We start from the raw sequence: 17,529 nt of genomic DNA, 5'->3' as shown, positions 1-17,529 counted from the left end.
TCTTGTTATTTTGTTGATGGTTTCTTTTGCTGTACATAGCTTTTTATTTTGATGTGGTCCCATTTGTTTATTTTCTCTTTAGTTTCCATTGCCTTAGGAGCTGTATTGGTGCAGATATTGCTTTGGCATATGTCTGAGATTTTGCTGCCTGTGGATTCTTCTAAGATTTTTATGGATTCCAGTCTTATGTTTAAGTCCTTTATCCATTTTGAGTTTATTTTTGTGTATGGTATAAGTTTGTGGTCTAGTTTCATTTTTATTTTTTGTATTTATCTGTCCAATTATCTTAACACCATTTATTGAAGAGACTTTCTTGACTCCATTGTATGTTCATGACTCCTTTGTCAAATATTAATTGATCATAGGGGTTGGGTCGAGTTCTGGGTTCGCTATTCTATTCTATTGTTGTATATGTCTGCTCTTGTGCCAGTACCAGGCAGTTTTGAGAACAGTGGCTTTGTAATATAGCTTGATATCTGGTATTGAGATACCTACTACTTTATTCTTCTTTCTTAGGACTGCTGCAGCTATTCGGGGTCTTTTTTCATTCCAGATGAATTTTTGGGGAGTTTGTTCTAGGCCTGAGAAATATGCTGTTGGTATTTTAATGGGGATTGCATTGAATCTATAGATTGCTTTGGGTAGTATGGAGATTTTAATGATGTTGAGTCTATCAATCCATGAACACGGTATGTTCTTCAATCTGTTATGTCTTCCTGTATCTCTTTATTTCAATGTCCTGTAGTTTTCTGAGTACAGGTCTTTTACATCCTTAGTTATATTTATTCCTAGTATCTTAATTATGTGGTGTGATAGCAAATGGGATTGTTTTTTAAATCTCTCTTTCGGTAAGTTTACTATTGGTGTACAAAAATGTCATAGATTTCTTGACGTTAATTTTATATACTGCCACAATGCTGTATTGGACATATTCCTAGAAAAATACAATCTTCCAAAACTCAATCAGGAAGAATCTAAAAATCTCAATAGGCTGATAACTATGGAGGAAATTGAAGCAGTCATCAATAAGCTTCCAGCAAACAATAGCCCGGGGCCAGAAGAGCTCACAGGGTAGTTTTACAAACATTCAAGGAAGAACTGAAACCTATCCTCCTCAGACTATTCAAAAAACTTCAAGAGGAACACTTCCAAGCTCATTCTATGAAGCCGGCATTAACCTAATTACCAAAACCAGATAAAAACAGCACAATGAAAGAGAATTATAGGCCAATATCCCTCATGAACATAGATGCCAAAATCCTCAACAAAATTCTAGCAAGTCAGATCCAGCATTACATCAGAAAGATCAAACACCATGACCAAGTAGGATTTATCCTGGTGATGCAAGGATGGTACAATATCCACAAATCATTAAACGTGATACATCACATAAACAAATTGAGAGATAAAAACCACATAGTCATATCAATTGATGCAGAAAAAGGATTTGACAAAATCCAACATGCTTTCTTGATAAAAAAACAAAAACAAAAACAAAAAACCTTTAGCAAACTGGGAATAGAGGGATCATACCTCAACATAATAAAAGCCTCATATAAGAAACCTACAGCCAACAACATACGCAATGGGCAAAAAATAAAACCATTTCACCTAAGAACAGGAATGAGATAGGGATGGCCACTTTCACCACTCCTTTTCAACATAGTCCTGGAAGTGCTTGCCATGGCAATTGGGCAAGAAAAAGAAGTGAAAGGCATCCAAATTGGAAAAGGAAATGTAAACCTGTCATTTTTTGCAGATGACATGATACTGTACACAAAAAACCCTAATGACTGCATCTACACCTTTCATAGTCCTCTTTTGTTTGTTTCAAATGTCAGGGTTTGGGGTTTTATTTAGCAAGAAAAGCATGGAAACTTTCATCTGTGCCATCTTCTCAGATATGAAAGCTTACAATTCACTTTTTAAATAATTTTAAAATAATTTTAAAAGGGAGGTTCTAACTTAAATTGCAAAGGCTCCAGTTTACAAAAACTTTGAGTTCCATGACATGATAAAAATAACTGGAACTTGTGCATTTCAATCTCTGGAACTTCAAGTTCTCCATTCCCTAGGGAGAAGTGGGGAGAGTTATAAATTAAATTTGTTTCAATGTGTTGCATTAATTATTGCACTTATTGCTTATTAGGTTGCTTTGTGGTTTCTGTGTGTCTGAACTGTAGAAGATTTTAGAAAGAAGAAATAAGCTAATTAAACTTGAGCTTCTAAAACCTTAATAAAATAAATCTTGAAAGTCTAGTAAAAAATGTGAGGTGAAATTCTGACTAAGCTATAAAAAGTGCATCTAACAAAATCAATATAAGATATCCATAATATTTACCTTTGTGATTCACTCAGGAAAAAGAAAAGTTGCATATGTTGGCAATAAGATCCCTAAGAAATTAAGTGACTACAAATAGAACTTTAATATTAGGAGTTTTTTTCTAAATACTTTTTTTCCAAATTACCAAATCAAATTAGCCTCTCTCTCTTTCTCTCTCTCTCCTTTTCTTCTTTTATTGTTTTCCTGTTTTTGGTAAGCTCTCCATCCGTTATCACTACATGTCAGTTAAGACTAGTCTCTGGATATTTGTATGCCATATCAAAAGCCATCAGTGACTACTAGTTTGTGTCCAGAAAATAAATTTTCAGAGGAAAATATTCAAAAGAAAATGTATGAATTAAATATAGCATTCAAGGAAAAAAAGAGATCTTCTTTAAGATCATGGGTTCTGAAATATCTTCTATCAACTCCCTTTGCTTTATGAACCTGTTAACTTTCTACATGGAAAACAATATATTGCAGCTAATTTTTACTGAATTTTCTCACCTAATCCTCTACCCTTTTCTGGCCTTTGTGAAGTAGAGTGAAAAACTGATTCAAGCATGCTTTCTCTAGCTAAATTTGCTACCTAAAGACTATAAGGAATATGTATCAAATCAACACTTTGTACACTTTATTTTTCATTAAATAAATTCGACATGTACCATTGTGTAAACTTAAGGTACGCAGCATGTTAGCTTCACACAATCCTACATTCCAATGTGATTGATTATACAGTAGCATTTATCACATTATATAATTACTAGAGGCCCAATGCATGAAGATTCATGCAAGAATAAACCTTCCTTCCCCTGCCTGCCAGCACCGCCTTCCCTCGGGCACCCGGGACCTAAGCCTTTGCTCTGGCCTCCACCTTCCACCTTTGCTCCAGGCCAGTGCCGCCTTCCACATTCGCTCAGGCCTTGCTGCCCTCCTGTAGCTCCCTCTACCCACCGTTAACCCCTCATAGCAAGCATCCCGCCCGCCCCGGCTGCTCTGCACGCTGCCCAGAGGCCCGGAGTGGCCGGGGTGGGGCAGAACATCTGCGTTGTCACCATGGCAATGACGCAAGCTTCCCAGCCAGGCTACCACCATCTTTGTTGCATCAATTTGCATATTCCCTCCTTATTGGCTGTGGGCGCCGCCATCTTTGTTGCAAAGTGATGGTCAATTTGCATATTCTATCTTTATTAGACAGGATAGTGTGAATTATTGTCTATATTATTTACTCTGTGCCTTATATCTTTATGGCTTATTTACTACTTGTTACAAGTTTGTACCCTTAAATACTATCATTCTTATTCAATTCCCTATCCCTTGTAATCACCATTTTAATCTGTTTTTTACAGGTTTGACTTTTTAAGACTCCACATAAAAGTGATATCTTAGAGTGCTTGTCTTTCTGTCAGACTTACCTTATTAAGGTCCATTCATGTTGTTGCAAATGAAAGGGTATCCCCCTTTCTTTTAGCTAAATAATATTCTATTGTGTATATGAACCATCTCTTTTTTTAATCCAGTCATTTGTTGATGAGCATTTAGGATGTTTCCATATCATGACTATTGTGAATGATGCGCAGATAAATGGGGGTACAAATATCTTATCAAAATCCTGTTATTTTCTTGAGTGCAGTCCCAGAAATAGAATTACTGGGTCATATAATAGAACTATTTTTAGTCTCTTTTTTTCAGGAACCTCTAAACTGTTTTCCTTAAAAGTTGGATTAATTTGCATTTCCACCCACAATGTATAAGACATCCCTTTTTATCACATCCCCAACAATAGCACCTGCTATCTAATCTTCTTGATGACAGCTAGCCATTCTAACAGGTGTGAGGTGATATCTGATTGTAGTTTTTATTTGCATTTTCCTGATGATTAGTGGTGTTGAGCACCTTTTCATGTGTCTGTTGGCCATTTTGATATACTCTTGGGGAAAAAAAAGTCTATTTAATTGTGCCTATTTTCTAAATCAGATTATTTATTGCTGTTATTAGGTTTACTTAGTTCTTGATATATTTTTGGATAACACATTGTACACCAACTTACACAAAGTTAAGCATCAATTATATCTCTAAAAAGAATAAATAATTAAAAAATAATCATATAGTTTTCTATATTTTATTATTTCTTAAATTCTTGACAGGTAATTTTTTTAAATATATTTTATTGATTTTTTTACAGAGAGGAAGGGAGAGGGATAGAGTTAGAAACATCGATGAGAGAGAACCAGCTGCCTCCTGCACACCCCCTGCTGGGGATGTGCCCGCAACCAAGGTTCGTGCCCTTGACTGGAATTGAACCTGGGACCCTTGAGTCTGCAGGCTGATGCTCTATCCACTGAGCCAAATCAATTAGGGCTTGACAGGTAATATTTAAAAATATCCTAACTAACCATGGCTCCTCAAATTGTGGCATCAATGCTTGTTTATTTCATACTAGTGGCCTGGTGCACAAAATTTGTGCTTGGGGGGGATCTCCCTCAGTCCGGCATGAACCCTCTCCAATCTGGGACCCTGGGAGGATGTCTGACTGCCGGTTTAGGCCCGATCCAGGCCTAAACCGGCAGTCAGACATCCATCTCATAATCCAGGACAGCTGACTCCTACCCGCTCACCTGCCTGCTTACCTGATCACCCCTAACCACTCTGCCTGCCATCCTGCTTGCCCTCAACTGCCCCACTGGCCTTCTAACCCCCAGCTTCCCCCCACCAGCCTGCTCTCTCCCAACTGCTCCCCCTGACAGCCTGCTCGCCCCCAACTACCCACCCTGCCACCCTGATTGCTCCCAACTGCCCCCCTCTGCTGGCCAGCTCACCCCCAACTGCCCTCCCCTGCTGACCTGATTGTCCCTAACCGCCTCTGACTCAGACTCATCACCATGGCTTTGTCTTGAAGGACATCTGGAAGGTATCCTGGTCTAATTAGCATATTACTCTTTTATTAGTATAGAATGCTAGTTAATAGGGATAATCTTCAAAAATATTCCAACATATTGAAGTCTTCATCTAGCTACATAACATATAAATTCAATTTGAAATGTAGATTATAATGCTTGCACATAAATATCTGAAATCTTGTCACTGTTTGTGGTGTTCTACCAATTTGTTTCAAACAGCACTGCCGAGGATATTAAGCAACACAAGCCCCTTTGATAACAAAGGTGCTATTAAGCACTGTTGCATCACAATGGGTGATGTAAACTCCCTAAATAATCGTAGATTGGATATTGTACAGCAACTTCAAAAGTGCAATTATAGCCCATTGTGTCAGTAATGTGTACATTTAGGACGTTTAATAGTACATATTGGCATAATGACTGTGAGATAGTGGAACTAGTTACCGAAGGGTAGATTCTCATTTCCTGGCTATATTTTAGAAGCGGAAATATCAGTTTGAAATCATTTAGGTTCATCCGTACAGGTATCAGGGAATTAGAAAATATTGCCTCCAGTGGGCTCTTCTGGCCCATGTCATTAGGATAAAAATTACTAAACTGTTATTCAAGTTTTTCTCAACCTTGCTTCAGAGATGCAGAACTCAATTTAGGATACACATGTGCCACATTTGTCTCAATTTAACTCCCACTCTGAAATGTGCAAATCTATGCAAAGGTCTCCCTAACTTGCAACTGGCATCCCTAAATTTTCAAGCCTACTGTTTCTAACAAGATAAAAAATATATATATTTATTTTAAGAAAATATGGATATTTAGCATATCCTGCTTAGTATTAGTAATTCATTCCTAATCTTATTTTGAAAAGTTAAACAATCACATTAAAATGCGTACCTGGAGACTATTTTTCCATTTTTTTTTAATGGCAAAAATTATAATATATAATTACATATCAAAACACTGAACCAATTTCCTAAAGTGTAACTAAAATACAGTAAAATTCTTATATGTAAGTAACAAATGATCATGCTATGATGTTAAATGCTTAAAGCATTATTTTATGGTGATCAAACTACCTATATATTTTTAAAAATATATTTTATTGATTTTTTACCTATATTTTAACAAGCAGTTTCTCTCTGTGCATTAGCATGTATAATTTGCATGCTATTACCCCAACATTGATTTTTTTTTTCTTTATATAAACAACAAACAGGTACAATCAACTAAAACCTTTGCCAACCAGAGTGCTATTAGGATATTTAGAAGTCTCAACTGAGTCCTTAAGAATACTTTTCTATTTCCACCAGTATAAATCTATTTCTAGATATGTTCTCACAAAATATTTATTGTATGGTGCCTATTTATTTATAGAAATATGAGCTTGAGTTAGGTATATTTTCCAAAATATATCTAAATACACTAAAATATTTTTAAAATTGTATCATTTAACAATCATTTTTATTTTTAAAATGTTAAGCTATACCTAATTTTTCTGAATAAGTTATTTTAGAGGAGACTCATGCTTTTTTCTATAACAGAAGACAAGTTCCTAAGTATTAAAGTTTTATTAATCAAGATAAATATTTTGGCCCTAGCTGGTTTGGCTCGGTGGATAGAGCATCGGCCTGCAGACTGAAGGTCCCAGGTTCGATTCGGGTTAAAGGTATATGCCTAGGTTGCAGGCTTGATCCCCAGTGGGGTCGTTCAGGAGGCAGCCAATATATGGTTCTCATCATTGATGTTTCTATATCTCTCTCTCTCCCTCTTCCTTCCTCTCTGAAATCAATAAAAATATATTTTAAAAAATATTTTGTAAAATTAAAACTGATAACTTTAGGAATTGAAATTGTCAATATATCTCCTTTGTAATTTTTATCTTCAATTAAGCTAACGTGCATAGATCACATTAGGAGCAAGTCAACTAAGACTGTGTGTGCAAACATTTAATTATTCACTTCTTGAAAGTGAGGAAATTATAATCCTGATCAGAAATAATGCCAGAAAGATGTGTTACCAAGAGATTTTCAATAAATAATTCAGCACTTAACCATAACCAATGACTGACTAGAAACAATATAATACCCTCTATGGGCCTTCAAACAAATAGAAAAAATAAAGTCTTTCTTCATAAGGAATGACACAGACAGTGAAACTGCAACACATATGATGAAGCTGATGTACACTGATTCATATCGCTAATATCTATTAACTATCTATCCTACTTGGTTCACTGCGATTGATTTTAGAAATATCAAAATAAAATAGGGATTGTGGCTTAGGATCTGTTACAAAGACAAATATTAAAATAATTTTTTTGCAACATAATAGTTGCTATAACAAGGTACAGAGAAGGAGCTTATCGAAAGAAATAGTAAACTCGACTGAGGAAGTCTAGAGAGGTACATATGGGAGGGAGCATCCTAACCAAGCATTACAAATTTAACACTATTATGCCCAGTGGTAGAAAAGTCATTCCAAACAAAAGAAGCAGTTTGTGTAAAGACATCAAAGAGCAAGAAAGCATGGCATTTTCAGAGAACTAAAGTAGGTTAGTATGGTTGAACTACAACGTTGAAAGGAAAATTGGCAAGATATGAGGCTGGACAGGTAGCAGAGTTAGATCATTTCAGACACAGAATTGTTAATGCCTGAGTGAGACAAGCAAACAACAATAAAAAGCTATAGCCATTGATTGTGTTTCCACATAGGAATTCAAGGAAGTGTGCGCCGGAAATCAAATACCAGTATTTTCAGTATATCACAGGGCAGATGAAATGACGGGAAAGATATATAAACTTGAGGTGGAAAGTCCAGAAGACAGAACCCTTCTGGACAGCAATATGGAGTTTGCAGATTAGAAGGAAAGCTGTAATAAATTGTCTGTGGATAAAAGAAGATAATTAAGAATAAACATTCACACAGACATCCTGGGAGGAATACATTTCAAGTATAATCATTAACAGTGCCAAAGGCCAGGGAGGGCAAGTGAAATAAGGACTAAACATGTGGATAGGATTTGGAAATCAACAGTTATTGCTCGTTTCAATGGGAGGAATTCCACGGAGTGTCAGTTTTGCAGAAGGCACCTGTAAATCTGCAGCAAAGAGCAATTTGACACAGTCTTATATTTAAGAATCAGGAACTTGAGAAAGATATAAAATTGTGAATGCTGAAAGCTTAGTTATAAATAGTACAGTTTGAAGTGTAAAGGACTCTGAGAGAATGTGTAATAAAAATACTAGTTTGTCTTAGCCCAATCAGAATAAAAGGAGAAAAAAAAAAACAGGGTTGGGGACAGGGGGTGCTTTGGAAAAAGAGAATCTGCACAGAACCAATACTTAAAAATTAACGAATCATTAAGAATTTGAGTTAAAACTTTGAATGAGTCTAGGGCAGAGGTCGGCAAACTCATTAGTCAACAGAGCCAAATATCAATAGTACAATAATTGAAATTTCTTTTGAGAGCCAAGTTTTTTAAACTTAAACTATATAGGTAGGTACATTGTTATTAACTTAATTAGGGTACTCTTAAGGCTTAGGAAGAGCCACACTCAAGGGGCCAAAGAGCTGCATGTGGCTCGGGAGCCGCAGTTTGCTGACCACGGGTCTAGGGGATTCCAGAGACAAAAATAGGCTTTTCTAGGTTTCTCAGTACAGTTTTAGGGAAATAGTTTTATTTTAATATGCAGAATTTTCTGACTGGCAATCACATTCATTAAATGTGGTTGCAGTAAAATGAGAAAATGGATACATAGGTATATACAACACATTTGAACTTTAAACTCTAGCATATGTGCTAAAAGACGAAAGTTTTAAAAATAACTATACCTATAATTTTGTTCATGTATATACAATATAAAAACTGTAAATTCTGACATTCATAATACAAAATGTAGGGTTGTACAAGTAAATAGTGAGGATATATTTATGCAGTTGAAGTTATGCTATTTTCAGCATAAAATGGATGATGGTTATATAAGTGTTGTCTGGATATAAATATAAGCAGATCATTATCTCAAGAATCTGTGTAAGAAACTACAAATACTTAAAGTAGTCCAGAAATTGAACCAAATGATATTTAAAAGGGCCTCTGTATTGATTAAATGGTGGGTATCAGAGAGTAAAATGTCAAGTATAACTATAAGATATATTACGAAAGTCTCATGGTAATCACAAAGAAAATCATAGGTACACAAATGGTAAAGAGTAGAGAATGAAAACATACTATTACAAAAATAAATCAATTTAAAAAGAAAGACAGCAAGAGAGGAAAGGGGAAAAAAGGAGCTAAAACTACAAATAATCAGAAAGCAATGGAAAAAATGGTGATAATAAGTCCTTCCCTATAATAATTACTTTAACTATAAATGATGTAAATTCTCAAATTAAAAGACATAGAGTGGCTGTATTGATAAAAACAAAACAAAACAAAACAACAACAGAAAAACATAAAACAAAGAAACAAAAACAAGACCCAACTATATGCTACCTATATACCAGGAGTAGTAGCTACTACTAGTATACCTCTATCAGACAAAATAGACTTTGAGCAAAAGCTGTAACAAAACAAAACAAAACATGCCTCAAGTACCCACAGGCCCCATACATAGTTTTTTATGATATTACTAAAGGCTGATGTACAAAATTCGTGCAAGAGTAGGCCTTCCTTCCCCCAGCTGCGGCACCAGCTTCCCTCCGGCACCCGGGGCTCAGGCTTCCTTTGCGCCTCTAGCTTTGTCTGGAAGGTCATACAGAAGGACAGCCTATCTAATTGGCATATTACACTTTTATTATTATACATTGACTATATTCCCTATGCCGTAATCTACATTGCTGAGACTATTCTGCAACTAGCAATTTGGACTTCTTAATCCCTTTACCGGGACCACTCTGTAAATCACTTGATTTTCTAACCATTACATTATCTAATCTTAGTAATCATTCCACAATGTATATGTATCTCAACCATTATGCTGTATACTTTAGTTATATATAAATACACTAGTTAATTATTCTACAATAAAGTTAGAAAAATATAGGACAATGGCAGTGATCTTTTTAATGGATGATGGTTATATAAGTGTTGTCTGGATGTAAATATAAGTAGATCATTATCTCAAGAATCTGTGTAAGAAACTACAAATACTTAAAATAGTCCAGAAATTGAACCAAATGATATTTAAAAGGGCCTCTGTATTGATTAAATGGTGGGTATCAGAGAGTAGAATGTCAAGTTTTTCTCTTACATTTTTTATTTTATTCTTACCCAAAAATATGTTTATCGATGTGAGAGAGCAACATCAATTGGTTGACTCCCATACAGGCCCCAACTGGGGATCAAACCCACAATCTAGCTATGTTCCCTGAAAAGGAGTTGAACCCACAACCTTTTGGTGTACAGGATGACACTACAACTGACTAAGTCACACGGCCAGGCCTCTCACATTATTATTATTATTATTTTTTTTTACAAATAAGATTATGTGAATAGTATATTGTTAAAATAGATTCAGTCTGATAAAGTAACAAATTGTAGCAACACATTTAGTTTTGGGCATCTAGAAAATTAAATACAAACCTATGCTTAAAGTATTACTTAAAGATAAGTTTAGAATGTTGCAAAGCCTATACATATACAAGCACTGTGAAGCTTTTGCTTGTTTTTTATCAGTGTTAACAAAAATCATAAGACAATTTCACTTCATAGAGCTCAAATAGAATAAACTACAATCAAATTTACTTCTTTTGTAGAAAACTTGACCCCTTTTCATATTTTATTTTACTTCACTTTAATTTATTCTATCAAACAACATGTCAGTAATATTTCCACAGAACCACTTCATTTTGGAAGAGGCAAAGAGTCTGATGGGCACATCCATTCTATTGCTAATATTTTTTCCTTAATTTCTGTCTTCAAGTAAGTTCCAGAGGGGTTAATTCAACAGAATTTGAGACAAAAAGAAAGACTTCCCAGAAAAGATACCATCCTTCTTCCCTGCTTGAGTGCTACTTAGAGAATTGCTAAATTGCTTGGCTAGAATGGAGAGTATGGTGTCATTATTTCTCAGTAATTAAAAAATAAATTCAGCAAAGTCTTTGTGCCATTTTGTTGACCTTTATAATATAAACATTGGAAAGAGGATGTGTGACTATGTTTTAATTAGTCTATTGACAATTGACATTATAGAGGAGGCCAGAAACGCTTTTAAAATGTAATAAAGCAAAGTAGAGGGCTTAATATTTTTGTTTTAAAATCTTGTAGTATGGCGATAACCTAAATAAATTTATAATTAACCAATTTACCAGGTAACCAGGTTTGCTAGGTTACTAGCAGAACCACAATTACATAATTTTATTTTAATCTGTCCACAATTAGTTCAGAATAACTATTCTAATGAAGAATTCAAAATAATATTGGTTAATCATAACTCCATCTTTTGTTATATTGACAAGATTTATTTTAACCCTGACCGGTTTGGCTCAGTGGATGAAGCATTGGCCTGCGGACTGAGGAGTCCTGGGTTCGATTCTGGTCAAGGGCATGTACCTTGGTTGCAGGCACACCCCAGTGGGGAGTGTGCAGGAGGCAGCTGGTCGATGTTTCTCTCTCATCGATGTTTCTGACTCTCTGTCCCTCTCCCTTCCTCTCTGAAATAAATCAATAAAATATATTTTTTAAAAAGATTTATTTTAAATAATAAGGGAATTCAATTTGGCCTCAGATGGAAAAAAATACTTCTTCTTAAACCTTCTTCCAATGTATCCAAATGTATTTTATCTATAAAATTATCAAATTATACTAAAGAGATTTTTGTCATTTAGTTTGGTTTTTAATGTTTTGAAGATTCTTTTCCAGTAACTGTATTTTCTCTTTATGAGAATGGTAATAAGCCAGAAATGTAAACCCATATTATAAGCTGGTTACTTCTTGGGAGTTATATATAAGCTGCTAACACAGACTCACAGGAATCTTCTTTTAAGTCCCCAGGGATCAATAAAAGCAGCAACTAAAAGTATATCATATTTACACAAGGGCAAATTTGAAAGGAATAGGAAGCATAATTGTAAAAATAATAAGTCATTGTAATAGTAACAATACAAAGACCTATGAAGAAAACAAGGATGAATTTCTTTTTAACCTAGATCTAGGAACATATTCTTGTTATATATCATAAAGGCAATGAAAGAAAAAAATAAAATAAAATAAATTGCATGGCGAAATACACTGTAAAGTAAAAAAGAAATAGGAATAATAAGCTAGGAACACAGCTGTAATACATATTGCAGACAAAGGGATAGACATGCTTTCTTCTACATTACAAATGGAAATGAAATATCTTTAAAATTACATTTACACCAGTTCAATCTTCAGTCTCACATATGAGAATCTATTCCAAACATACTCTGACAAAATATAAAATGATCATGCAAAATATTATTAATGATGGCATTGTCAGTAATAGCAAAATTTAAAAACATTCAATAAATCTACCAATAGGGAATTGACTTACGAGTACAACCACATAATAGATAATATGCAGCCAGAAAAACGAATGAGACTTGTTTCAGCAATGGGGATATATGGTTAAGTGAAAAAAGCAAGGTACAGAGCAGGGCCGATCAGGGGGTTGGGGGGCTGCCACTCTCACACTCAGGGCAGGGCCGATGGGGAGGTTATGGCTCTACCCCATCACACACAGAGCAGGGCCCGTGGGGGGGGGGAGCTCCCCCCTATCAGGCACAGAGCAGGGCTGCTCAGGGGGTTGGGGCCCCGCCCCCTGTCACACACAGAGTCGCAGGGCGATCAGGGGGTTTGGGCGCTGCCCCCTGTCACGCTGATCCCGGTGCTGGGAGGCATATTACCCTTTTACTATATAGGGTAGAAGCCTGGTGCATGGGTGGGGCTGGCTGGTTTGCCCTGAAGGGTGTCCTGGATCAGGGTGGGGGTCCCCACTGGGGTGCCTGGCCAGTCTGGGTGAGGAGCTGAGGGCTGTTTTCAGGCTGGGGGTGACTGAAGTTCCCAACCGCTCCTTTTTTTCTTTTTCTTTTTTTATTCTGGGCCAGCTTTACCTTGAGGCTTGGCTCCAGCTCTTAGGCCTCCGCGGCTCAAAGTAGGTTTCTGGCCTTTGCTTACAATGTTGCGAATCTGCTGGCTGAAGTCCTGCGGTATTTGTTACAGAGTTTCTTAAACTGCCCGCTCAGAGGCCTGCAGCCGCAGGCGGAGAACGTTGGTTTCCTCTGTCACTGAGGCAAGCAAGCCTCATGGTAGTTTCAAGCTGCCTGGCTGCCGGCTGCCATCTTGGCTGACAGTTAATTTGCATATTTCGCTGATTAGCCAATGAAAAGGCTAGCGGTCATACGCCAATTACCATGTTTCTCTTTTATTAGTGTAGATTAGCATGATCCATAAGAGAAAAAAATAATAATTGTAATTCATCAAAATGGCCCTAGATGGTGTGGCTTAGCTGGTTGGAGCATCATCCCATACATCAATAGGTGTCAGGTTCAATTCCTGGTGAGGGCACATACCCAGGTTGCATGTTTGATCTCACTTGGGGTGGGTGGAGGACATTAAAAAAATGCTTTTATTGATGTTACAGAGTGAGGGATGGAAAGGGAGAAAGAGAAACATTGATGGGCTGCTTCTTGCAACCCCCTACTGAGGATCAAACCTGCAGCTTGGGCATGCGCCCTGACTGTTGTGGAGTGCGAGTGACAGAATGACCAGAACTCCGGACTGATTAAAATTTAGAGAGCCTTTATTGACTGGTCAGTGTCCGCGCCTCCACTTGGGAAGCCCAAGAGAGAAGCGGCCCCGACCATCTGCAGAGTCCAGTATTTAAAGGGGACAACTACATCCGTGCTCAGGTTCCCATAGCAAGCAAAGCCAAGTTACAAAAGCTCATTGCGTAGTTTTAGCCAAGCTACTCATCATCCTCCTGTTATTCATTTCGGGGTAACTTAAAGATCAGGACTGTTCTTAATTTTCATCTGTCTGCTCTTTGTGGGCCGTGGCTCAGGTGTGTTGATCTGTCTGCTCTTTGTGGGCCGTGGCTCAGGTGTGTTGATCTGTCTGTTCTTTCTGGGACGTGGCTCAGGTGTGTTGATCTGTCTGCTCTTTGTGGGCCGTGGCTCAGGTGTGTTGATCTGTCTGCTCTTTGTGGGCCGTGGCTCAGGTGTGTTGATCTGTCTGTTCTTTGTGGGCCGTGGCTCAGGTGTGTTTATCTGTCTGCTCTTTGTGGGCCGTGGCTCAGGTGTGTTGATCTGTCTGCTCTTTGTGGGCCATGGCTCAGGTGTGTTTATCTGTTTGTTCTTTGTGGGCCGTGGCTCAGGTGTGTTGATCTGTTTGTTCTTTGTGGGCCGTGGCTCAGGTGTGTGAGCTCAGTTCCTAGAAACTGCACAGGCTGTAAGCTGCTGAGGTGGCTAGGTAATTAAGCAGGCCTAAAAAATTTTCCTACTCTGTAACACTGACCAGGAATTAAACCAGGAGCCTCTGAGTGCATGAGATGATGATCAACCAACTGGGCCTTACCCACCAAGGCATAGAAAGACTTTTTTTTTTTTGAAAGTCACAGACAGTTTATCTTTCTATAATTAGATTAGGAGAAAAATGAAGAACCCTCTGATAGCAGGAAGAAGCAAGAGTCTTTTAGGTTCAGTCATTTGATGAGATATTCAGTTACTGTGCATTTCCATTATTTTTCCATGGCAGAACATACGGCAGAGACTTGGGAACGTGCATGCCTGAAGCCAGGTTACTCTTATGTTCCATAACTATGTTGCTTGCAGGGCTGTTCTTGCCACGGTAGTTGGCTGTGCCCCAGACAAATGGGGTGCTGGTCTGTTCCCACAAATCTTTATCCCAGTCTTCATCACAAGGAGGGCACTGCCATGTGCTCTCAACCAGAGTCTCTTGTCCAAGGTTCCTGGTTTGGTTGACAATGTCTTGCTCTATACAACTTTTGTCATCACAGCTTGAAATATGATGACTGATTTCGGTCCGAGGAACCTGATGGCGAGCATTGAAGGGACAAGTAGCCAATTTGTTTTCGACATCAGGATGATTCTTTCTGCACTTGATAAGATGATAAGGAAACTTGCAGGCTCTGATCTGGTGGTTTTTATCATAGGGACATTGCAATAGCTTTTCAGGGTCCAGGGGATCGATGTAAGTTTCTTCCATGTTGGAAATGAAGGAGCCGAATCCAAGTGCTGAGTCAAGACGCGCTCTCCACACAGTCGCCTCCACCCCGCGCCCTAGCAATGCTCCCTTCCGGCATTCGAAAGACAATTTTTAAAGAATGGAAAGACTAGTAACATATTGGGAGAAAATATTTGCAATGTATATAGTTGACAAAGTTCTTGTATTCAAAATTTAAAGAATACTCAAAACACAATAATGAGAAAATCAGAAAGACTATATGAAATGAGTTAAAGAATTGAACAGACATTTCATCAAAGAAGACATACAGATGGCAAATAAGCATATAGAAAATGCTCAGAAGCATTTTAAAAATGCAAATTAAAACCACAATGATAAAGGCTATCATTCAAAATAGATTGTGAAATAAAGATCCTCCTGGACAAAAAAAAAAAAAAAAAAGACTAAAGGAGTACATTACCACCAAGCCAGTAATAAGAAAAAAATGCTAAAAAGGACTCCTGTTATAAGAAGAAGAAATAGAGAGACCTAGGTATACAGAGTTAAAATGGCAATAAATAAATACCTATCAATAATAAGCTTAAATGTAAATGGATTAAAGGCTCCAATCAAAAGACACATGACCCAACTATATGTTGTCTACAAGAGACCCACATCAGAATAAAAGACACACACAAGAGGAGAATGAAGAAATGGGGAAAATTTTTTTCATGCAAATATAAAAGAAAAAAATATGGAATTGCAATACTCATATCTAACCAAAATAGATTTCAAAATGAAGGCCATCACAACAGACAACAAAGTTCACTACATAATACTAAAGGGATTGATCCAACAAGAGGATATAACGCTGGTAAACATATATACATCCACTATAGTAGTACCTAAATGAAACAAACAAACAAACAACAACAAAAAACTTCTAGAGGACTTCAAGGGAGAGATTGACAACAATATAGTCATAGTAGGGGATTTTAACACCCCGCTGACTTCACTGATAGATTTTCTAGAGACAAAAACTTAGCAAGGAAATAGTGACTCTAAAGTGACTCCTGAATCAGATGGATTTAATTGACATTTATAGAACATTTCACCCCAAAGCTGCAGACTCTACATTCTTCTCAAGTTCATGTGGATCATTCACAAAGATAGACCACATGTTAGGACACAAAACAAGTCTCTACAAGTTCATGATGATTGAAATCATATCAAGCATTTTCTCAGATCATAGTGGAATGAAATTAGCAGTCAACTACAGTATCCCTAGACAGTTTAGCTCAAGTGGATAGAGTGTTGGCCAGGGGACTGAAGGGTTCCAGGTTAAATTCTGGTCAAGGGCATATGCCAGGATTGTGGGCTTGATCCCCAGTAGGGGATGTGCAAGAGGCAGCCCATCAATTATAATCTTTAATCATTTATGTTTCTATCTCTCCCTCTCACTTCTTCTCTGAAATGAACAAAAATATATTTAAAAAGGAAAGAAATCAACTACAGTAAAAACACCCAAAAAACATTCCAACACATGGAGGCTAAATAGAATGTTATTAAACAATGAAGGGTTTACCAATGAGGTCAAGAAATAAATAATAAAAAAAAAACTTCCTGGCAATCAATGAAAATGAACACACAACAACCCAAAATATCTGGGATACAGCAAAAGCAGTCCTGAGAGGAGAGTCCATAGCAATACAGGCCTACCTCAAAAAACAATAAAAATTAACAATAAACTATTTACCTCTACAACTTAAAGCACTAGAAAGAGAACAACAAGAAAAGCCCAGAGTAAATGAAAGGAAATAATAAAGATTAGAGCAGAAATAAATGACATGGAGACTTAAAAAAAAATACAAAAAAATCAATGAAACCAAGAGCTGGTTCTTGAAAGGATAAACAAGATTGATGAACCATTAGCTAGCTGCTAGACTCATCAAGAAACAAAGAGAGGACCCAAATAAACAAAATCAGAAACGAAAGTGGAAAAGTAACCACTGACACCATAGAAATACCAATGGACACAGATAACAGGGGGGTGAGAGCCTGAGGGGGGGGGGTCAGGGGGGTAATGGGGGGATAAGGACACATATGTAATACCTTAATCAATAAAGAAATTAAAAATGAAATAAAAGAAATATAAAGGATGGTAA

At 37.0% G+C, this 17,529-nt stretch overlaps 1 protein-coding gene across 1 annotated transcript; it reads right to left on the bottom strand.

The window, feature by feature from the left end:
- Nucleotides 1-14,902: 14,902 nt before the first annotated feature.
- LOC118649626 (gametocyte-specific factor 1-like) lies at nt 14,903-15,461 on the bottom strand. The gene has a single exon (XM_036296934.1). The coding sequence runs from the start codon at nt 15,404-15,406 to the stop codon at nt 14,903-14,905; it is 504 nt and encodes a 167-aa protein (XP_036152827.1). The 5' UTR covers nt 15,407-15,461.
- Between the last annotated feature and the right edge of the window lie 2,068 nt (nt 15,462-17,529).

This window comes from Myotis myotis, unplaced genomic scaffold (assembly GCF_014108235.1).
Source record: "Myotis myotis isolate mMyoMyo1 unplaced genomic scaffold, mMyoMyo1.p scaffold_m19_p_3, whole genome shotgun sequence".
NCBI classification, from domain to species: Eukaryota; Metazoa; Chordata; class Mammalia; order Chiroptera; family Vespertilionidae; genus Myotis; species Myotis myotis.
The sequence above is the reverse complement of the archived record's forward strand: the minus strand, read 5'-3'. Positions and strand labels throughout refer to the sequence as shown.